The 24,387-nt window shown below is 41.9% G+C and overlaps 1 protein-coding gene across 3 annotated transcripts in view; it reads right to left on the reverse strand.

Moving 5' to 3' along the window:
- Positions 1-24,387, reverse strand: part of LOC119797687 (multiple epidermal growth factor-like domains protein 11) — a 196,484-nt gene that overhangs the window by 39,184 nt on the left and 132,913 nt on the right. For all 3 annotated transcript variants that reach the window (XM_038306858.1, XM_038306857.1, XM_038306856.1), the window contains exons 9-13: positions 18,569-18,781; positions 18,206-18,380; positions 11,336-11,456; positions 9,919-10,082; positions 9,338-9,440 (exon numbers count right to left, since the gene is read on the reverse strand). In XM_038306858.1, the coding sequence (XP_038162786.1) occupies positions 9,338-9,440; positions 9,919-10,082; positions 11,336-11,456; positions 18,206-18,380; positions 18,569-18,781 (776 nt within the window). The remainder of the gene's footprint in view (positions 1-9,337; positions 9,441-9,918; positions 10,083-11,335; positions 11,457-18,205; positions 18,381-18,568; positions 18,782-24,387) is intronic.

Consider the following 24,387-nt stretch of genomic DNA (forward strand, 5'->3'; position numbering starts at 1 on the left):
TTAATTTAAGACATTTTTTCTTCTTTGTCGATCATTTTTCCAGTGTATTAAATAATTTTGTCAAGAAAAACTCAGGAAAAAAGACATTTCCTCAGTTTGTGTAAATAACGACCACATTAATGACATTGTTCATAATTTAGATAAATATTATGTGAGTGTTGGACCCAAATTGGCAGAAAAAATCCTGGATGCTACAACAACTGGAGCTCCGAATGACAATTATATCAGCAGAAATCCTTTTTCAATGTTTCTCACTGTTGTGAGAGAAAGTGAAATTAGAGATATTGTCAATAAATGTAATAGGAAGAGGTCAACTGACTGTGATGCCACTGATATGACAGTAATTAAGAAGGTTATTGAGGAAATTATTCAGCCTCTGACTTACATCTGCAATCTGTCATTTCAGTCGGGTAAATTTCTAGAGAAGATGAAAATTGCCAAAGTTTTTTCACTTTATAAATGTGGGGATAGACACCATTTCACAAATGATAGGCCTGTTTCTCTACGAGTATTTGAGGGTAGGTTAGATACATTTTTTTTTAATTGTAATTTTTTTTTCAATCTTTGTTTATTGAGCAAAATGATCTCAAACAATATTTCAAATAAATGTACATTTTTCTTTTTTTTTGGAAGAACAATCAACCTGCACACATACAAACAAAAACAGACTAACAAACAAATACAAATAAGAAAAAACAAACCTACCCATCAAATAGCAAATGCTAAATACAAGACATCATTAAATAGACATAGCCACAGCCAGACATAGTATACTAATCATGCTCAGCATGCCCCCCTTAGGCGTTGACAAATTCAAGGAATGGTCCCCAAAGATTCATACACATTCCACTTCTACCCATCATAGACAGTCGGATTTTTTTCTAGTTTGAGAAAATCGAGGATGTCCTTAATCCAATGGATGTGTGAGGATGGTACAGAAGATTTTCATTTCAAAACAATCAGTCGTCTCGTCTCGCCAGTAGAGTGGCGAAAGCAAGAACATCTTTTTTTAGATTTTAGCAAAGGAAGCCAAAGTATATGTGTCCCTAAGAAGAGGGGGGGTCCCAAATATCGCAGTAAGTGCATTGGGTTTGGGTTTTTCACCCAGTACTTATGACAAAATGGCAAAAATGTCCGACCAGTAACTATATAATGAGGAGCAGTTCAAAAACATATGTACAAGGTCTGCTTTAGACTGCTGGTATCTATCTCAAGTTGTAGTTATTCCATCATACATTTTAGCCAATCTAGCTTTAGTATAATAGACACGATGTACCACTTTACATCGGATGAGAGCGTGTCTATCAAAGGCTTTTAAGGTTGTTGTAATTAAGAGAGTAGAATTTAAAATCCTCCTTCTCACATATAAAGCCTTAAATGGCCAAGCTCCATCTGGTATCAGAGATCTGATTGTTCCTTATGTTCCTAACAGAGCACTTCGCTCTCAATCTGCAGGTTTACTAGTGGTTCCTAGAATTTCTAAAAGAATGGGAGGCAGATCTTTTAGTTATCAGGCTCCTCTCCTGTGGAACCAACCACCAGTTTTAGTCTGTGAGGCAGACACCCTGTCTACTTTAAGGCTAGGCTTAAAACTTTCCTTTTTGATAAAGCTTCTAGTTAGAGTGGCTCAGGTTATCCTGAGCTATCTCTATAGTTATGCTGCTATAGGCTTAGACTGCTGGAGGACATAGGGACCCCCATTTCATCATTCTGCCTCATTCTATCTCTATTCTTCCACTGTTCTTGTTTGGCTGTGACTCCATCCGGCAGAGAATTATCAGCTGTGCTGCTGCCATCAACACCTTTGTTTAAAGATGTCGGAGCTCGGCCTTTTTAACAGTGCTTAGTTCTGTTTCTCCCCCAGACATAGTTTGTTTTAATGCTATTTGCTCAGCTTTTAACGTGACCAACTATGTGCTCTCTTTTATTCCTATCGAACCGTTTCTCTTCTAGACAGCGCCACCTAAAGAGCTAGTTTATTGTTACCTTTTCTAAAAAAGAAGGTCAACAACACAATGTAGTCGAATGTCTACATGCTTCTCCAGGAGGATTGAATTCTGTAAATTCATTCATTGGATATAATCAGATGGTTTTCCTTAGATAGAAAAGGTTTATCTAATCTGACTGACTAATCTGGTTACATTGTTTCTGCAAAACACTTTCAGATGATGTTAACTGTTAATTAGTGCTATAAAGTAAACTGAATGGAATATTCAGATGAATTGCGACCAGAGCCTTTGTTCCTGCTCCAGAACAGCATCCTCAGAATAATACTGCAACCACCATGCTTCAGTATAGCAGCAGGCTAAAAATGCTCTGTGAGCTCCTCCAGGGTTACCAAGGTCCTCTTGGTTGCTTCTCAGATCAATACTCTCCTCCTACAGACTGTCTGTCAATGTTCTGATTGGTTTACAGATGGTTCAGCCTCTCCTCACATTCAGATGATGGTCTATATCGAGCTCTGGTAGATGTTCAAAGAAGGTGGATTGTTTTAAAACATAAAAATGCTTTAAACTGGACCAGAACTTCCTCCCTGCTCTCTAATCGTCTCTAAACCAGAACATCTGCAGTTAGATTCAGAATAAATTTGACATAGCGGGACTCTAGTTGCCCATTATGGGACATCTGAAGATAGCCAGATTTTATTCAGGGGTGTCAGGATAAGAAACAAATACACCACACTTTTCAAATTTACTTGTGAAAAAGTAAAAACCTGATTTATTTTGCTTCATAATTTCCTGCTGCAAAGGACATTACATATTTAGATGTGTGCTTTGTACATTCAGTTTTTTCCATTTAACTTGGATTTGGTTCTATTGGAAGTTCTACACGCTGAAGCAGGAGGTGGTTTTGGGTTAAGTTGTTCAGTGAAGTATGATGATTTTATAATTTCTTTCTTATCTTTCTACCTTTAGCAGCAAACAATCTGCCATTGTCAGAGTTTGGGTTCATTGACATGAATCTAAATATTTGGACCTTTTTCCTGTGTCTCCCTCTTTCATCAGTCTTGCAGGTCTTTGTGTGTCCTTGGAGGCTGAAGTCAGTCTGCAGAGTAGCTGGTGTTGTTGGACGGATCAGAGCCTCCGCTGCACACAGGGGAAAGTCTGGAGACAAAGACTGCGCCCAGGAGACCCATCTTACACCAAATCTAAGTTTATCAAACAGAAGGTAGAGAGGGAGACTATCTGCCCCCCATGGAGCTGCAGTCGCGCTCATTAAAAACCTCCTTTGAATCAGAATATGAGAGAATATGAAAGTGAAGCACAGACTACCACGGAGTCGCACTGGGAACAACATCAGGGTTTCTCCTCTTCATGCAGGGAAGTTTAAACAAAGACGTAGAACAAGACATTCCTAAACAAACACTTTAAAGTAAAGTTCTCCATAACACTCAGCTGGAAACCAGATCTAACATTAATTATACTGATGTGTTTGCCCTGATTAACGTTTAAAGAACATCAGAACAAACAGAACAACTGCTTCATTTTTAGCTTCTCAGTCCAAACGTATATTATTTATTACATTCATGAATATACAGCACGTTTTCAAAATTTTCTTCAGCTCCAACAAAAAATAACGTCTGGGCCTGCAGGGCCAGAGTACCAGTGAGAAATAAAGACATGCAGCCTCCAGGGAATCAGAGACGATTCTGACTGGACCCAGAAAGCTTGGCTGCTGTGAAAAGATTGTTGCTCTGCAGCCTTTACGACCTGAAATGGCCTTTTTACCGGGGATTCAGCTCAACAGAACAACACCACCGTTCAGAACGAAAAGAGGCTGGTATTAGTTAGCCACATGAGACCATCCTGATCTCGCGAGCTTTCAAGGTTTCTCTCGCAGATCAGTCTGGGTACTTTCTGTTAAAGAAAATTTGGAGCCGTTCACCAAACGAACGTCCAATCAGCGTTGGCTTTGAGGCGGGTTGAGGTGTGACGCAACGAGAAGCGCGACAGTTCAGTCTAAAGAAAATTTCAGCCGATGAAACTAGCGTTAGCGTGGTTATCGAGCAAGTTGGAATGACAGAATATTTCTTCAATGAAAGAAGAGCAAAACACTGCCCTGGAGGCTCAGCAAATCCATCTGACGGAGTCAGGTTAGGTATTAGAATAGCTAACAGGAAAACAATTGAGATTTTTTACAAAAACCCAAGAAAAACATTCAATCATACAAAACACAACCTACTAAAATTACTATAAAGAAAATCATTCCTTACCCAATTAATGTTCTTTGTAAAAATGTTTGCAAGAAAACCTAAAGCAACCGTGGTCCAATTGACCAGTGTTGTCTATAGTGGCTAAATGCTATGCAGCATGCTTTAAATAAAAATAGCTTTAGCTAGCATTGTTGCTTGATTCCATGTTATATTTTAGGCAGATCTCTTCATTATCAGACTTTTCTCCTGTGGAACCAACCACCAGTTTTAATCTGTGAGGCAGACACCCCGGCTGTTTCTGAATATGGGTACTGGTCCGTTCTTATGTGCTCGTGTCCTCGTGACACGCAATCAGCCTCACCCCCAGCACTGTTCCACTTGGCGAGAACACGAGTCCATACTTGCGTTCTTGTGAATTGAGAAAAGGCCCATGTCTACTATTAAAGGCATACTATGCAACATTTTTCAGTTAATTAATGTGTTCCATAACGTTTTGGATGATTAAATGAGTCATTTCAGGTCGAACAAAGGTTTTCTCGGCCGCCCTGGTGGTCTGTAGGGGAAATACCGTACTTGCAATTGCAGGAGCCCTCGGCCCGCAATTCTTGTGCATCGCGAGAGTCGGTCTGCTTTACGGCGAGAAGTGCTACACGCCCCCAGTGAAAGGCATGCTCGTTGCTAGCGCAGTGGCAATATTTGTGCAGTTATCAGATCAGAATCAGAAATACTTTAATAATCCAAGAGGGAAATTACTTTTGTTACACGCTCCAGTTACAGTTATCATGGCGCAACCAGCGAGAAAACAGCAAGAAAGAGGAAAAGGGCTTTGGACAGAGAGAGGAGTCGTACACGTGTGAACATCGGGCAAGCTTTTTCCGAATGGCGAGAGCTAAAAGAAAAAGAGGGCTGCAAGGCTCAATACTTACGACAGTGCACTTTTACTTTCGCCCTCTGGAGGGAGCCTCGCTGGAAAATCAACACCGGTTGCATAGTATACCTTTAAGGGTAGGTATAAAACTTTCCTTATTGATAAAGCTTATAGTTAGAGGGTCTCAGGTTATCCTGAGCTATCTCTATAGTTATGCTGCTATAGGTTTAGAGTGCTGGAGGTCATAGGGACCCATTTTTCATCATTCTGCTTCATCCTATCTATATTCTTCAATTCTGCAGTACTTATAGTTAATTCAACTCCTACCTTTATGTTCTGTCTGCCTTTTTCCATCATAGTAGCTTCATCTGGTCTGTTCCTGTTCGACTCTGACACCATCTTAGAGAGAAAGATCAGCTGTGCTGTTGCGTCAACACCTTCGGTTATAGATAATAGAGTTGGGCTTGTTTTTCATTGCTTAATCCTGGTTGTCTCCTAGATATATCTATGAGCTCAATTTTTTCTATGTGCTCTCTTTCATCCCTTTGGCATGTAAACTGGTTCGGAGCTAACTGTTTCTTTCCTACAAAGAGCCACCTGTGGAGCTCGTTTACCTTTTCTAACATCTCATGCTGTGCTACAAGTAAATATGATCGTTACCTCCTGGAGAAGAGTGTCCCTCAAAGTCGACAACTAAGCAGTGTTTTTCCTAGATAGAAACTTTCTACCAATCTGACTGTAAATAAACTGAATTTATTTAATTTGAGAATGAATATTCAAATATCTTTACTTGCAGAGAGATGTGGAACCGAAGTGAAAAGATAAACAGTGTTGACAGCATCACGCCGCATGCATCATGCTTCACTGCACCGTGTTGGGGGTGACGTTTTTACATCTGAGCCAGAAAGTTCAGCTTTGGTCTAATTTAAACAGAGCAGCTACACCTGTTCCCTGACGTAAAATATTATAATATACAATTTATTATAGTATCCCAAAAATGTGAAAAAGCTAAAGGGGTGTTAATACTTTTTTTTAAAGACTGTGTTTATACAGATGACGGCTGTGTTTGCATGATCTGTCTCTTTGTAAGCTGATTGTAAATCTGTCAGCTTAACGGCTGGGCAGCTCAGGTCCTTCACCATCATCACATCCTCTGCTGACCCATCAGCTGGTAAAACATGGAGGGTCAGGGTATTGTGAACCTCTGGGAGGGAGCTGCTTCTCTAACAGAGACGGTTGTGAGGCAGTTTATTGAACAGAACCTGCCTGTCAGTGTCACCCGAGCTCCAATCTTCAGCTTTTGAATTATAGGTTTTAAATGTTCAGTGTGTCGTATCGATCTGTTGTCTGCTCTGCCTTCCTCCTCCCTCTGTGCTCCTCTAACGCTTTTCTCCCTCCTGGGATTTTTTTTCCTCTGCATCAACAAGAAAAACATTGACCGAGAAAATAAATTGTGAGACAATTATCCGATGAAATCATCCGTTTCCTCCACTTTGTCCCACAAACAAACAAAGATGTTTAGCATGTTAACCTCCTTTCATGGATTCTGGTTGGTTATTACTGTTTATTTTTCATTGCTGGGATCACTTTATAATCGGAGCTCATGGATCATGGAGCCACACACAGTCTGCACTGGAATCTACAAGAGTTGGAAGAACCTAAAGACACGGTGCAACAGAAGAGGTTGCTGCAGGTGTGAGAATCTACTGACAGCCTGTGAGACCTGGAGTCATAAGATTTAAAGTACAGGGTTGTTTTCTAGTAGATAAAAACAGACCATAGATCCTTAAACTTAGACAAGGTTCTAAGTCTAAGGACCTTCCGTTCCCCTGCGTGCTCTGGCTGCTGCAAGACGCTGCTCCTCTTCTCTCCTTGATCTCTGATGCAGGCTAAGTAACAGGCTACAGATTTCCGCTCTTGTGGACTTTATTTCTTCTTCAGACTGAACTTTGCCTGGTTGGTTACTTTCATACTCATTATCATTCCCTATCTGAGTTCTGAAGTCACTGACCTGAGTCTCCGTTTCTGCAGAGAATCCAGCGAGCCCACTCCGGCTGACGAGCAGCCGCATTTTGCTTTAAATAAACGCTTGTTTCAAAAACTGATCTGTCTGCTTGTATTCTGGGTCCAACGTTCTGAGCATTCTGACAGAGATAAAGACTGCTGCTTCATGATGAACTCTGCAGAACCTTCCTCAGAGGGATGGAAATGATGAAACTACTATGTTCTCAGCTTTTTTCTTTTTTTCCACTCAGATCTCCCCATATTTTGGTGGTGCAGGTCTACTCCTCCATCATTGAGTCCATCCTCACTTTCTCCATCACCATCTGGTACGCTGGTGCCACCGCTAAGGACAAGAGCAGACTGCAGCGTGTCATCAGAGAAGGTGATTGGCTACAACCTCCCATCTCTCCAGGAGCTGCACGCCTCCAGGACTCAGAGGCTGATCCCTCGCACCCCAGTCACAGATTATTTCAGTCACTTCCCTCTGGCAGGAGGCTGCAGTCCATCAGGACCAGAACCTCCCGTCACAAAAACAATTTTTTCCCATCTGCTACCGCCCGTGACACTGGACAATGTTTCTCTACCCCATTCAGGATTACTGCCTTACATTAACGCACAGTCTACTGTGTGTATATAGCTTCTGTGTATATATATATATATATATATTCTATCTTATTTTGTTTTTTGTCTGCACCAACAACACCAAGTCAAATTCCTTGTAAGTGCAAACCTACTTGGCAATAAACTTGATTCTGATTTTGCTTTTGCCTCCTCACAATGTGCCCATGTGAGAGGTCTGTAAACATGAACCACAAGTTTCAGCCTTGAGATCAGTGAGAACCTAGAATCAGTGAATGCAGGTGAAGAAGTATTTCCTTCAGATCTCTTCATCCACTCTGGACATTTAGAATCTGCTTCTAACAAGATCCATAGAGATAAAGTCCCAAACGTCTGTTTATTTCATCAATGTTCAGCCTGCTTTTTCCTTCCTACTTTCAAGCATGAAAGCAGGTGTGGGCTGCATGGGGGCGCAGTTTGTAGCACTGTTGCTTAGCAACAAGAAGGCTCCGGGTTCGATTCCTGTCCCAGGTTCTTTTCTGGATGGGGTTTCCATGTTTTCCCCGTGCGTGCGTGGGTTCTCTCCGGGTACTCCGGCTTCCTCCCATTGTCCAAAAACATGACTGTTAGTTGACTGGTGTCTCTACATTGTCTTTAAGGGTGAGTGTGTGTGGATGGTTGTGTGTCTCTGTGACCTGTCCAGCCGTTCTCCCACAGACTGCCTATAGACTATAAGCTTTATCAAAAAGGAAAGTTTTATACCTACCCAGAAAAGAAGGCAGGGGCCTTTTCTAAATTCAGAAGAATGCAAGTATGGACTCGTGTTCTCTCCAAGTGTGTTCTTGACAAGAACACAGAAAGTATAGACTTGTGAGAACGGAGGCACCGGCTCCACTGCCACCGAGACGGAATGGCATGAAGCAGAGGTTCAAGGTCTCAGCTCTATCGACATCAGGAAATATCTTGACAGCTGCACATCTTCCTACTATCCTCCAATCAGGGGTGATGGGAGGGGTTTTCTTAGTCAGCCCAAAATGTGCATACAGGATTCAAACTGCAGCGAAAAATCAACTCAGTCTCCAAAGAACCCAAACAATTGTAGCATAGGAGCAATTTGGAGATGCTCCTCCCTCTTTTCATATGGGTGTCCAGAGTAGTCTGGTTTATCTGTTATAAACCCTGAGCAGTGTGGGGCATTTATATATTGAGGCGTGGAGAACTGCAGATATTTCCATGGCAACAGAGCCTTTATTTAAAGCCATAAAGCACCAAAAGGGGTCCTATCATTCACTCTGAGTTCTACCATGGCTGTGTGGATTTGATGAGGAGGTAACACTGGCCTAAGACCTGAGTGTTCGGCTCTGCTTTCCCTTCTGGAGCCGCATTAGAGCAGATGGACCATACCGTGGAAGTACCGTTAATGTTTCCGGGCAACTGGGCCAGATTTCCAGAGGCTTAGATCTGATAGAGAAACTGTGGATTAGGGTAATGGCACCGAGGCTTTCCAACCTCAGATACATAGATCGATAAATCAGCAGAATATAAAAAAAAATAAAAAACAGCGGAAAGCATCCAGCAGTTAGAGAAAAGGTTTAAAAAAACTATTTTTCAACAAGCTAGAAGGTAAAATAATTTTTATTTTTATGTTTTTGTCTCTTTTGGGTCCAACTGGCCGTCCAAGTTGAATATTTTTTGTCTTGTTCCCTGTTTTAATTGGACTTAATTGGACTTTTTTGTTTTTGCTAAAAACTCACCGGTCCAACCTGCAAGACAATGACAGGTTCCAGATGACGGATCGCAGCTGCCAGCGTGGACGCAGTCACACTTCTCCCTGCAGTCCAGCCCGTACCATCCATCCTGCAAGCAGAACCAGGACCATGTGTCTTTAGTCAGGGTGGTAGAACAAGGACAGAACACTTAAGCTCAGCCCAAATGGGTCATTGGACATGTTTTAGCCGGCAGATCCAGATGTTTCTGACTCTGAGCTCAGTTTCTAACAGGATCCAAACCTGTTCTTCAGATCTTCTACTGGATCTAAATATGTTTTTAAATCCAAACACTGAGGATGAAGTTTCTGAGTTTTGTCAAGGCTTCATTCCTGCTATCGTCAAACCTTTGCAGATGTCAGAACATCTTTGAAGCTTCAGCCAACAGAACCAAAAAGTCTAAAAACAAAGACAGCTTTCACTAAAACGATGAAGACCAGAATAGATGAAGAACAAAGAGGTTGTTATGGTAACCGCTGGTAGCCGCTCTGATTGGGGCAACACATTTTCAGAAAAATCCTTTTGTTTTTCCTGTAAAAAGGTGAAAAACATGGAAGTTTAGGACTTACGGGACACGGGACGTCGCAGTACTCCCCCCTCCAGCCCGGCGAGCAGGTGCAGGTCCCGTTGACCGGGTCACAGGCTGCCTCGTTGGCGCACTGGCACGTCTGATTGCAGTTAAAGCCCCACGTCCCGCTGGAGCACTGGACGGTGCAGTCCACTCCCTGCCAGCCTGAGGAAGACAGGGAGACAAACCGTCAACCTCAGTCTGATCCCGACTTGGACATGGAGTCAGGGACAAAGTGTTGCTGAGGACTCGGCTATGACGGAGGTTCAGAGTCCTGGGATCCTGTCATTCGGCTGCTGGACAGATTTTTTATGTTGAAAATCATAGAACAAACTGAGCCATCAAGCCCAAAATAACGAGAGAAATCTTTGCCTCAGTTTACCAGCATAGCGGAAAATCTGCAAGAACAGCAAAATAGGAGGGAGGTGTTTGCTTTAAAGCCGGCCAGACAGCTGCTCACGACTTGTCTTTAAATCACGGCCCTCCAGCTTAAACGTCAACAAATTAACTTTTGCTTCTGAATTGTTTTATTTTTACCTAAGTCTGTGGAAAATCAACACAGGGGTAACTACCAAGAAACCACTGGGTAGATTTATGAGCAATGACCAAAGGAAAGGAAATCAGATGGTTTAGAGCAGCAAATCATATTTATTTTAACGAATCAACCAAAAACAAGATAAGAAGATCTGATGGACGCTCTGATGGAGCAGCAGCTGTGTAGACCAATGTCTCTAAAAGTCCGGGGCTCCTTGGGGACAGCAGGACGGAGAACTAAGAACTGCTTGTTCTGAATTGGTCAACATTTGATCTGCTGTGTGGAGAACCTTTAAGAACCGTGTTACTGAAAGGTTCTATCGGTTTTTCTCTGTTCACATTTAGCATCAACATCTAGACTCATTTATTTATTCGGAAAGATAACCAGAAGTGTTCCATGGTTCCCTCCTAATGTCTGCGTTTTCTCCCTTACGTTCTAAATTGGACCCAAAGCGGGCCGGGACCAGCCTTGTGTCATCTCTGAACCTTTCTTCTTCGCTTGTCCAAACAAGCTGCCGGTCCTGCACTCGGTTTCATCACCCTCCCCTTAATTACCTTCCTTCTCATGCTGAATCTGTGCTGCATAAATATTTAAAGAGTCAGATATTAAAATATATAAAGTTGGAGCACAATGTAGAACATAATAAAAAAGTTCTGGGAAACATTGACGTTGGTACTGGTGCATTGCGGGGATGAAACGTTTCGGTTGTTGTGTTGTTAATCTAAACACACAATGAATTCTGGATTATAATCTTCCTCCTGATTGGCTGATGTTTAAATAAAAAAAGTTGGACCAGGTTGGAGTTTTGAACCTTGAGCTAAAGAACCGAACTGTGTGGGAAAGAAATCAGAGCCTGAAACGCGGTGCAAGCGATGAGCCGAACCTTCTTTGCAGATGCAGGAGCCGTCGACGTGTGAGCAGGAGATCTCGTTGTGGCAGGAACAGAAGGAGGTGCAGTTGGTTCCGTACTGACCCGGAGGACAGCTGAAGGAGCAGTCGTCTCCCTGTGGACAACAGAGACACAAACAGAAACTCTGAGTCGCATCATTCCTCCTGCATCCGGGCTGAGATCACAGCTCTGTGACTCCTGAGTCCTGCTGCTGACTTCGTCTGCAGATCCCTGTGAGAAAAACATATTTTCTCTTGAGTTGGCTCTTCTATCCACTCTTTGGGGTGAAGAAACTGACTGATGAAGAGTTTTCACCATCATTTCCTGCTCCTGCAGCTCTCCGCAGGCATTCAGTTCTTACTCAGACTCTCTCTCTTAAAACTCATTACAAGCCCATGAGTGCATTTAATTTGTTAGCGCTGATGCAATAAAGCATCGGATGAAGTAGGAAGGAGGAGATGATTGGCGCTGATGGCCTCCCTGCAGAGCGACATGATGGCTCTGCTTGTCCGATCAACGCGGGATGCGGCTGCAGCTCCATCAGGGGGTCTGACCTCATTCAGGCCTGCTGCCATGGTGCGGCAGACTGACTGCGCCTCCTGCATTGATCAGGACCTTCAACATATAAACTCCGTTAATTAAAGCTGCCTGCTTCCAACCTGCTGCCTTTAAATTACTATTAATCTAATATTCACAAAGGCAGCCCAACGTGCACGGACAGGAGAGCGCAGAGGACTTATTAAAAAGTTGGTGGAGTGAGGACTTTGTAAAAACTTTGGTAATAAATAACCTGCGTGGGCTCAATAATGGAAGTCATGACGGAACGACAGGCGACCTCTGCAGTTAGAATTACTGACAGATCAATAGATTCTCATATTTATCAAGTAATCAGGATCTTTCATTCTATTCATTTGTGTTTTACCAGTAAATGTAAAAACTCAAGGGGTATTTCAGCAATAAATAACAGTTTATTTGATAAGATTAAAAATGAAATTCAGGCGTCTTTTAATTACTGCAAACACCTCCAGCTCGTCCGTCCCCCGCGGACATGCTGATGAATTTCCACCTGCAGGGTTTTTCTCAGAGGTCAGAGGGGTTAACGAGGACGCCCTGTCGAAATCTCACGCTCTGCCTCTTAATGTTTGCTGTTGTTCTCTTTAAATCTGAGAAAGTGTCTTAAAAGAGGCTCAGAAAAACAACCAGACATGAAGACTTTTCATCGCTTAGCAGATTAAAAGCATCAACAATGACTAATTCCCAAAAAAATAACAATCCCAACTAAAATACATAGGAATAAATGAAATTATATAAATTACTTAATCATTTTAAATGTATTTCTAACTATTGAATGGCACATTTATTCATGTAACTATTTTAAACATAAACATCCCTAAATTGATGCACGTTTAGATGATCGATGTCAAGCTTTGCTGTCTGTTGGTTCTCTGCTTGTGAGCCTGCAACCTGGGATTTTTCCTCCAACAATAAGTCTTCGCCGGGATTTTATATAATTATGAGGATTTCTTTTCTGTTTTCAAATAAGTGGAATGACTTTAAATATTTTTCCATTGTGGGACAATAAAGGGATTTTCTATTCTGACTTTATATATAACTTGTTAATGAAAGTTAATGAAAACTTCTATAACATCATAAACATGACTTTTATAATCCCAGAACTGGAAATATTATAGAAACTGCTTAAATTGCACACACAGCTCTAATCTTTAAAGCTGTTTTTCTCTGCCCTTAATTTACCTAAATTCTTCGTCTAAAAGATACTTAACGTCTCGTTAAGTTAGTTCCGGGGGACTTATTTTATTAGAGTTGTATTATCAGCAAGTCAGTTCCCATAAGGTAAATAAAACCTTCTTTTTTACTGTTGATGTCCATCCCATCCCAATAGAAAACTAAACTTTATCAAAGCTTAGAAGAAACATGCTAACGTTAGCCTAGCATTGTTAAACAGAGCAAAATATATGTAGCTTGGTGCATCATACATCTGTTTACACACAAAGTAATAGATATTTTAAATGAGTACGACCAGGAGTTAAAAATGTAATTAAGGAAACCCAGCATCTACGTTTAAATAAAAACAATTAAGTAAACACCAGAAACTAAACCTCAACAGCTTTAGAGTTTTAATCAAATTGATCAAACTTTGTCATGATCTTGGCATTGATGACTGGCTTATTGGTTCATTCCATCCACCTGCCTACCTCAGCCCAGTTTCTCATTACTCATCACCTCTTCCACCTGCTCCTGCATCTATTTAATCTGCCTGTTCCCAGTCATCAGTGCCAGATAATTCCAGCCTTCATGAGAGTTTTCCAGCTGACCTGTTGTTGTTCTGACCCGTTCTGCCTTTGAACCTTTGAGCCTGCCTGTAGCTGTTCTGATCTGTTTGCCTGACCTGTCTTCGGACTCTTGCTGGATTTCCCTTGGGTACCCCTTCTTTTTAAATTTTTTATTTTATTTAACCTTTATTTAACCAGGAAGTCCCAATGAGATTCAGAATCTCTTTTTCAAGAGAGACCTGGCCAAGGTAGCAGCCAAACCACAGGAAGTTCATACATATTTACAACATATTACATTTTTCATAATAAAATCAGAGCAGTATCTTAAAACACATTGAGCATCTCAAGAAAAACAAGCACAGATCTCCATCACTACATTCTTCATGGTTACTTTAAATTCTTATCTCTGATCTTCTGGCCTGGATTTCTGTTCACCTTGTCTACAATGGCTTTGGCTTCATAGTCTGGAAAATCCTGTCTTCCTTTGTCTGCTGGCTTCTGTTCATCAGCCAGTTCAGCAGCTTCTAGGCTTCGGTTCCTGGAACTCTCTGGGCAGCATTCGTCGTTGCTGTTGTTAGCTATCCGGCTGGATTCTACTTATTCTTCTGGGCACAAACGGAACTCTTAAACCAGGTTAGTGGCTTACACCCTAATTATCACCCACTGTCAGATTTACGTGTTCACTAACCTGAGTTTTCCCCTCTACAGAGATTCTGGTCTTGTGACCCTAGCTGCTGAGTTGCTGACCCGACATGAATAAATGCTTTTGTGAACCACACCTATCTGTCTGCTTTGAATTCTAGGTCTTTAGTTCTGAGTACTGACAGACTTTTCTGTGGCTAAATCGATGTAATCAAACTCTGGTTTCATTTGAAATAAATGATACAAAAGTTTTTTATGAAAATAAATCCAGAAGTAAATTAAATTCCACCTGTTGGGCGACAAACAGAGGATGGACTTCAGCTGACCTTCCTTAAGGCTTATCATCTGAAAGGATCAAAGACTGTGTGATCTTTTAAAGACAGAAATGTTCAGTTTAACCAAAGCTTTTTTTCCCCTTCAGAGGCCAACTTAGCGACTAACAAGACATCCTCTGCTACAGGAACAGATTTAAGACCTCTGCTCAGAGATGGGCATGTTTACAGATATTGATCTGACCGACTGAACTGGTGACAATGCTCCAAATAAATTATCTTTAAAGCTGGTCCCTCATCCATGGCTACCAAAGTGGGGGCTCCCAGCACTGCATCAATTCTCTCTGAATCAATAACTCTCCCAATTCGTTGCGTGAAACCAAACACGCATGCCTCTGCAGAGCCCTTCCTGCTTTCATCTACTGAAATCTCTGATGTTCTCGCTCCAATTAGAAAAGCTTCTGTCATCTCTCTCCAGCCAGATCAGCCGGCACCACAGGAGGCTGGGACCCCGGGGCCCCCAAAGCTTCACACACACAAAACTATCCCTTAAAATCACTTCACAGTTTTAAAACTGAATGTCCGGCTTCATATACGATAAAAATTCTAACATGACAAATTTTACATGAGGTTTTAATTTGGTGAAAACAGAAAGCAGGCGACGAAAAGATGTTTAACACCCAACGGCTCCAAACTGGAGTAAAACAACAGAAATAAACTCAAATTACATTTACAAATAAAATCACAATCATGTAGACATGCAAAGTGCTTTTTTTTAACTCGGACCCTTCACTCTGATGGCCCTAAATAAACCCCAGTGCAGCCAGTTGTCTGTAAAAGTCTCCTACTTGCTAAGCAGATGCTTGTTGAAGAACATTAGAGAACAAGCAGCATCATGAAGAAAAATTGCTCGCATACAAAATTCTCTTGATGGAGAAAAACTAACACTGCAAATCACCTCTGGAGTGAAGCATGGTGGTGGCAGCATTATGCTGACGGGATTGACTGCATGGTTTTGATTTAACTCGTGTTTGGTAGCTTCACACCTGGTTCCATTCTGATTGCTGACGTTTTAAAAGGGTCAGTTTCTCAGCATACAGAACCTTTTCCCAGTGATCCGTAGAAAAACCCATTCTGCTGAAGCATTGATGAAGAATCTGAATTGTTCTTCTGACATCTGTGTGGCATTCACACCCAAAATGCTCATACCACACAGAACTGCTTCCCCTCTTCTGCAGGCTGACCGTATACAGACATCACTGAGGCATCACTGGAAACCCAGAGGTGGAGAGAAGAAAAAAAATCCTTCTGTCCTTTTAATGAACCAGTGGTTTGTGGAAAGGTTGCAGATGTCCCCTCATTACTCTGCCGTCTCTGGGTGACCCACATCACAGGTCTGCACCTGCAGAGCCCCTCCCACACTAAGCCCGATGCATCACCCCGTACAGCTCATCGCCTTCAATGTGTCCAGCTGAGGAAATCCCAGCTGGAGTCTGGGTTTGCTCGGAACGGACCGACAGCTGATGTAACGCCTCGTGCCTCGTCTGTTCCTGTTTGGCTGTGACGTCATCCTGGAAAGAAACATCAGCTGTGCTGTGACTGGGTGGATGTGCTTTCTTCGTCCTCTGACATGGGAGCTGGCTCGGAGCTCGTCTGCCTGGCTGTGTGTTTCCTGGACGGGGCCGCCTTTTACAGCTGCTTTTGTGTCTCTGCTTCCGTCTTCTTGAACCCAGTCGGCCTCGGCAGATGGCCGCTCACACTGAGCCTGGTTCTGCTGGAGGTTTCTTCCTGTTTAAAGGGAGTTTTTCCTCTCCACTGTCGCTACAAGCATGCTTAGTGTGAGGGATTGTATTGAGTCAATGAGTCGATGCAATCAACTGGTTTTCCTTAGATGGAGAACTTTGTATGAATTTGACTGTATGATCTGGTTGAACTGTGAAGTGCCTTGAGATGACATGTGTTGTGAATTTGGCGCTATATAAATAAACTGAATTGAATTGAATTGAATTAACGCGGTGAGAGTGAGAACGTCTTACAGACGTTCATTAGGCCGTCTGGAGTCAACAGCAGCACATTTGGATGAAAGGATCTCATTTCTTTGAAACAATTGTAAAGCTAACAGGTCATCTAATGCATTATGGGTAATCTATGGTATCGAAAAAATGAAGAAACGTACGTACAGTTTCCTGAGCCTGACCTAGAACTGTTTTATTATACCTAAGAAGAGGTCGGGTGTGCAGGAGTCGCAGTGGTTAGTGCGCACGACCCATGTATGGAGGCCTTAGTCCTCGACACGGCCCACCCGGGTTCGAATCCGGCCTGTGGTCCTTTGCCACATGTCTCTCCCCCTCTCTCATACCCCCTTTCCTGTCAGATACGTTCCACTAGTGCAGTAAAAACTCCATAAAAAAATAAAAATAGATTGAGTGGAGGTCAGAGGTCATGGTTCTCCACAGGAAGGAGCTGAAAGGTTCCGTCTGGGTTGGGACGGTCCAGTATGATGCTGACCTGTACCGAACCTTCGGACCTCAGATAGAAACCATCACAGCCATAAACAGGAAGTTCTGCTTATCTTCTCCAACCCCATCATTACTCTGTTAGCGGTTCGTCTGAACCCAAGAGGTCCAAACTACAAACTTCATCCAGGACCAGGATGTCTCTGCAGAGCCCACACATGATGGAGACAGAGTGGGCGGGGCTACAGAAATTGTTGCTGTCTCTCTGATGGATACACTGCAAAAACGATCTGGAAACGAGTAAAAATGTCTTAAAATTAGTGTATTTAGCATAATTCAAGCAAGTAAATAATAAGATTTGCCAATGGAATGAGCATTTTTACTCTTAAAATAAGATAGATAATATCTACTTGAAATAAGACAACGCAATTGTTTTTTCTTATTTTAGATGTAAAGTGCCTTATTCCATTGGCAAAGTGTATCACCTAACTGCTTAATTTAAGACAGAAATGCTCTTTTTTAAAGAAAAATAAACTTACTTAGATTTCAATTTTTTGCAGTGTACTGAGCAGTCAAAGGACCGTGCTTATTATTATCTACTACTTAGAGTCATATAGACCCAAAAACATATTTTCTTCATAAAATAATATTAAGGGTCTCTATATTGATAGCAAAGTTGGATTCCTTATGTGACAAACGGCATGGATGAAGCTGAATCTGATACTAGACCTGGAACAGATACCAGAAAATGTTCTCGATCCGGTCTGACAGAGCTGGAACTGTTTCACAAATGAGAAGTATGCTTTTTTCTTAGAAGATTTAAAACCTAAACCTGGTTCTACAAGACAAAAAAGACATTCATTTCCTTTGAGACCAAATCACCACTTTGTTCTAGTTTGTGACATCAGATGCACAGAAGTTTGATGTTTTGTGACAGAATGTGGAAGTTAAGCGGGTGTGAATATTTTTGTATGGTTCTTTAAACCCAGATGTTGTGGGAAAATCTCAGGGTCATCCAGAATGACCTGGAGACTGTTGCTGGGTTACGATGCCATCTTTAACCAAAAGATGATGATTGAATTATTTTTATTGCCCTCTGTTTCTAATATTTCAGTTATAGGATGTGCTAGAAACTTTCCACAACCTTTGCCTCCTTAGCGGAGCTCTGCTCTACATCAGAGTGAAAGAAATCATAATTACTATGTATCCAGGGGCACAGATGCAGGCTCCAGTGACGCCATCACAGTCAGCTCCGTTGGTGCAGCTGCACGGCTCCTTGCAGCCCTCGCCGTAGTAACCAGCGGGGCAGGTCTCGTTGCAGTAAAGCCCCGCCCATCCGGCTGCACAGGTGCACTCCCCCGACAGAGGGTGACAGCTGGGAGAGAAACGAGGGAGAAAGGAGGTTTTTTTTATACCATGCATTCAGTAAAAGTCTCCGTTCAGCATTTTCCTGTTTTCCATCCAGACGTTATAGATCTGCAGAATATCTGGAAGCTTGGGATCTTTTGTTAGACGAACATGAATGAGCCATTTCAGCCAGGGAGAAGCTTGACTTTGACCTACCTGAGGGTGTTGTCCAGCTTGCAGGGGCAGTATTTGTCACAGAGGAGTCCATAAAGGCCTGCGGGACAGAAGCGGTCCTGGCAGCTGGGGCCCTTGAAGCCCTCGTTGCAGAGGCAGGCCCCATTGATGTGGTAGCATTTGGCTCTGTTCAGACAGTCACACTTGTGAGCACACTGCGGGCCGTATGTGCCGACCGGACACTCTTCCTGGCACCTGGAACAGGAACAGGAAGTCAGTTCCCAACATGCTGTGAATCGGATCTCCGTCAGACATGGAACGTCTGCTGGAGTTAGAGAGGAACTGAAAGCAGAAAAGCTCCCAGAGTCTGAATCAGAACAATCCTAGAGAGGATTCAGAAATCTAAAACCCCTCTTGGCCATCATCCCATTAATTCTCCAGAACCTCCCTATTGTCACCATGGTTACTGGCTCAAAGTCCTGTGGAGAAGAAGCCCTTTTGGATCCCAGCTGCTCTGCTGCGTTCCGATCTGAGGGACCTGAAGTTTACCGAGAGCTGGTTGAGCTCCTCTAATCAGAGACGTTGTTCAGATGTTTTGATTAATAATAGAGCACCACATGTAGCAGGTATCAGCTGGATTGAAGGTTAAACATTCATTAAATCAATGATTCTCATTAACACAAAGTGGTTAATAAATAAGGAAAGAATTGGAGCTTGGATGTGAAACAGCCTGCGTCACAGAGAGACAGCCTAATTCAGGATATAGACCAATGTTTATGAGATCCAGGCCTGTTAGAAGAACCATCTGGGCCTGAACCTTGTGCTCTGAAAACTTCCAAAGATTTTGGAGGCAGTTTTGCAGAGGAGGCTGGGAACAACATCCCACTGAGAGACCAGAGCCATAAGGGAGTGCTGGTTCCTACAGCCAGACTCGGTCAGTAACATCCACATGGATGGAAGGACCCAGTGCTGGCGGTCAGAGCCTTCAAAGCCTTCAATGCTTCAATCACAAACACTAGCCTACATACACAACATAACTTTTTCTTCTCTCTAACTGTATTAATTTATTCCAAACAATCCCTTCTCTTAAATCTGTATTGTTTCTCTTGGTGGCGCTGCTTCAATCACATTTATCTGGTTGCTATTTTTTTTTATGTCCAATCAGATTTCAGCTTCTGTGTGTTTCTATGTCAATCAGCAGTGCTGCTGATGTCACCCTAACAATGTTAGTGAGGAATGTTTTGTTCAACCAATCAGATTTCAGATTTGTCCCACAGCACCAGCTAGCAGGCCCGCCTCTACGTCGGCATTTTCTGTCCTCTGATTGGTCTAGATTCACTTTTGTTAAAAAAATTTTATTGCCTTAATTGCTGATACTAAATGGAGATACTGAGGCTCTATTTTATGTGCTCAATAGATGCATATTAAATCTGAACGGCTCCGGGTGATGTACAGGTGCTGGTCATAAAATTAGAATATCATGAAAAAGTAGATTGATTTCAGTAATTCCATTTAAAAAGTGAAACTTGTATATTATATTCATACATTACATACAAACTCATATATTTCAGATGTTTATTTTGTTTAATTTTGATCATTACAAATGACAACAAATGAAAATCTCAAATTCATCATATCAGAAAATTAGAATATTGTGAAAAGGTTCAAAATTGATGGCCCCTGGTGCCACACTCTAATCAGCTAATTAACTCAAACCACCTGCAAAAGCCTTTAAATGGTCTTTCAGTCTAGTTCTATAGGCTACACAATCATGGGGAAGACTGCTGACTTGACAGTTGTCCAAAAGACGACCATCGACACCTTGCACAAGGAGGGCAAGACACAAAAGGTCATCGCTAAAGAGGCTGGCTGTTCACAGAGCTCAGTGTCCAAGCACATTAATAGAGAGGCGAAGGGAAGGAAAAGATGTGGTCGAAAAAAGTGTACAAGCAAGAGAGATAACCGCACCCTGGAGAGGATTGTGAAACAAAACCCCTTCAAAAATGTGGGGGAGATTCACAAAGAGTGGACTGCAGCTGGAGTGAGTGCTTCAAGAACCACCACACACAGACGTATGAAAGACATGGGTTTCTGCTGTCGCATTCCTTGTGTCAAGCCACTCTTGAACCACAGACAGCGTCAGAAGCGTCTTGCCTGGGCTAAAGAGAAACAGGACTGGACTGCTGGTGAGTGGTCCAAAGTCATGTTCTCTGATGAAAGTAAATTTTGCTTTTCCTTTGGAAATCAAGGTCCCAGAGTCTGGAGGAAAAGAAGAGAGGCACTTCATCCACGTTGCTTGAAGTCCAGTGTAAAGTTTCCACAGTCAGTGATGGTTTGGGGTGCCATGTCATCTGCTGGTGTTGGTCCATTGTGTTTTCTGAGGTCCAGGGTCAACGCAGCCACATACCAGGAAGTTTTAGAGCACTTCATGCTTCCTGCAGCTGACCAACTTTTTGGAGATGCAGATTTCATTTTCCAACAGGACTTGGCACCTGCACACAGTGCCAAAGCTACCAGTACCTGGTTGAAGGACCATGGTATCCCTGTTCTTAATTGGCCAGCAAACTCTCCTGACCTTAACCCCATAGAAAATCTATGGGGTATTGTGAAGAAGAAGATGCAATACACCAGACCCAACAATTCAGAAGAGCTAAAAGCCACTATTAGAGCAACCTGGGCTATCATAACACCTGAGCAGTGCCACAGACTGATCGACTCCATGCCACGCCGCATTGCTGCAGTAATACAGGCCAAAGGAGGCCCAACTAAATACTGAGTGCTGTACATGCTCATACTTTTCATGTTCATACTTTTCAGTTGGCCAACATTTCTATAAATCCTTTGTTTTTATTGGTCTTCAGTAATATTCTAATTTTCTGATATGATGAATTTGGGATTTTCATTTGTTGTCATTTGTAATCATCAAAATTAAACAAAATAAACATCTGAAATATATGAGTTTGTATGTAATGTATGAATATAATATACAAGTTTCACTTTTTAAATGGAATTACTGAAATCAATCTACTTTTTCATGATATTCTAATTTTATGACCAGCACCTGTAAATATGGTGGAGCTGTGGTCATAGAGTAGAGCGGAGGTCTTTAACAGGGGGTCCGCGGCCCCTAGGGGGTCCACAGAGGTACTGCATGGGGGTCATGAACGTTAAGGGTGATTAGACTTTTTTTATTTTCCCCCCTGCAATTTTTTCCACTTATTGAAATGTCTTTAAATCCACATTAACATGAATTCAACACACTTTAGTAACAGATAAATGGAGGCAGAAGATGTCTTTCAGTCATCAGTGCAAACATTCAGTGACACACAGTCTGGGCATCGTTTCATTCACAACACCTGAATCAGAATCAGAAATACTTAAAGAATTCCAGGGAGGAATTACTTTGGTCACATTACTCTATATGTAATAGAATGACCATGGGACCAGTTTGATATGATACAATTTCATACAATATATGTAATTAGGGGGTCCCCCCCCATCTCTACATCAGTCTGGGGGCCCTTGGCCTGGAAAACGTTGAAGACCCCTGGAGCAGAGGATTGCTGATGTCTTAACTAGGCTTCTTGCTAAGGAATTTCTTTATCCATCCTCACCTTAATATTCTTCTGTTTTATATATATATATATATAGATAGATATATATATATATACATATACATACATACCGTACATGCATATGCTCTGCAGTCCTAATGTTCTGAGTGAACTGGATAACTCAGTGCAGTTCTGAAGAGATTCCACTTTTATCAAACCAGGTGTCCTTTTTCGGCGCCAGTTTAAAAACTTTATGATTCTAATTTCTGTCTGAAAGAATCGCCTGTAATCAGTTATTTTCAGGCGTTATTTTCACTTTTGCTTCTTTCTCTTGGCTTTTGGAGATTTTCATGTGATGTTCGGAATTAGTTCAATTTATCATGATTAACATTATGACTAATTATATATTTATTTTTAAAGGAAACAATAAAATATATATGCAGCACATTTTTCGAAAGAAATAAAGGAAAAAATGCAAGCAATTAAAAAAATGAAATGTCTAATATAAAAAACAAAAAACAAATCGAAATAAAAAATATTCTTTAGTAAGAAGATAAAAGAAAAATATATTAAAAGGCAAAAGGAGACAGCAATAGTTTAGATAAATGTTCATGCTTTAAAATATTACTGAGGAGGTTTGTTTATGCCTGATGGGATTATTGTTTATTTCATTTGTTGCGTCTGAAAATGTTGAAGTGAGAAGAAGAAATGAAAGCTGCTGTTTGCAGCCTGCTGCTTCTGTGTCAGCTGGCCCTGATCAAGAGCAGCACTGATGGCCAAACATTTGACTTGCAGATGCACTCATCGGGAGCTTTATTGGAAACAGCGTTATTAAACGAATGAAGGGCCGAGCAGTAAATCCTCCTTTATGAAGGCTTTTATTGGAAATCTTGTGGAGCGGCGTAAATCCAGCTGCAGGATGATTCTGGAGAATGCAGACCGCGGTGCCGGGAAAACCTTTTGTTGTGTTTACTAGGTTGCACTCAGTGATATTAACGAGGTCCTGAAAATAATGGAAACACCTGCCTGCGGAACATGATGGCAGATAATCAGTTATTGTTATAATTCAACTAAAACTGAACGAGCTTCCTGCAGAGTGGGAGTAATCCTAACAGGATAAAACCTTCTGCTTTCTTCCAGGTTGGCTGATAAACTTTTAGCACATCAACCTAATTTGACAACATAAAGTGTGATGAAGCACGACTTCCTTCAGCAGAGTGAGGCTGTAACTGGCTTGTTGTGAGGCCAAAGAACCATCAGACCCTCCTGATCACTGATAGTGAGGCTGAATTCAGGTGGAGAGCTGGACCGTTTTGCTGCAGTTCTAACCAGAGATTCTCTGAGGAAAATGTGGAGTGAGTCAACTTTAAGTTAAGTTTGGCTCAATCCAGATTTCAATCCAACTTAAAGTCGTAGGAAAATGGCTGTCCCAACGGTTGCATTTCAAAATTCTCCCGAGTGTTGCCCGACTTTACACGAGTGAATAAAGTGAATGTGATTGATCCATTTTCAAGGGGGCGGGATTGTTGTGGCGGAAGGTTCGCAAGCAGGTCTGGTTGTAGACGATTTGTCGGAAGCATCTTGCTAACCAGTTAGCAACTTAGTGCTAGTAGGTTCCCAATGGTAAATTCCATTGGGACCAAGTAGCACTAAATTGGTGACTTAGCAACGACACTGTCAAGGAACGCTATGGACAGCGGAAACATGCAAGAGGAGAAGAGTTTAGTGTCGGAGGTCGTGGATGAGTCTCCTCCATCATCCATTTTTTATTTAGAGGTGGAAAGCGGAGACGAAGATGTTGTGGAAGAGGACGCCAGGGCGGCAGAAGCTTGGTTTGGTGTAGAAGGCTTCCAGCCGTACATGTTTGAGCCCTTGCCTCGCAACGCTGCCAGTTCTGTTAGCTCTACGCCTGCCGAAGACACAGACGTCCATCCCCATGAACACTGGGACGGAACGCAATGGGAAAGGAAATGATTCTTATTTCAACTGTTGCATAAATTAGCTGCGAAATATGAATCAAGATGCTATGACCAAAAAAAATTTGATTGACAGATGACCGTCAATATATGATTGGCCGAATTTCGGTTTACAAGCTGACGTATAACTAACTGGTCTGCATAAAATAACGAAAAAAAAAAACAGACCCACAGATTTTAAGACAGATTTTTCTAAAATAGAAATTTTCTAACTTTTGGGACGACATGGTCTGATAGAGTACATTTATGTAGATATTTAAGCCAGAATGATTTGACATTTAAATAGGATTTCCCTACGACTTTAAATTAAAGTTAAGCTTTAAGTTAAGTT

Source organism: Cyprinodon tularosa, unplaced genomic scaffold (genome assembly GCF_016077235.1).
Source record: "Cyprinodon tularosa strain WSP-4 unplaced genomic scaffold, ASM1607723v1 ctg595, whole genome shotgun sequence".
NCBI classification, from domain to species: Eukaryota; Metazoa; Chordata; class Actinopteri; order Cyprinodontiformes; family Cyprinodontidae; genus Cyprinodon; species Cyprinodon tularosa.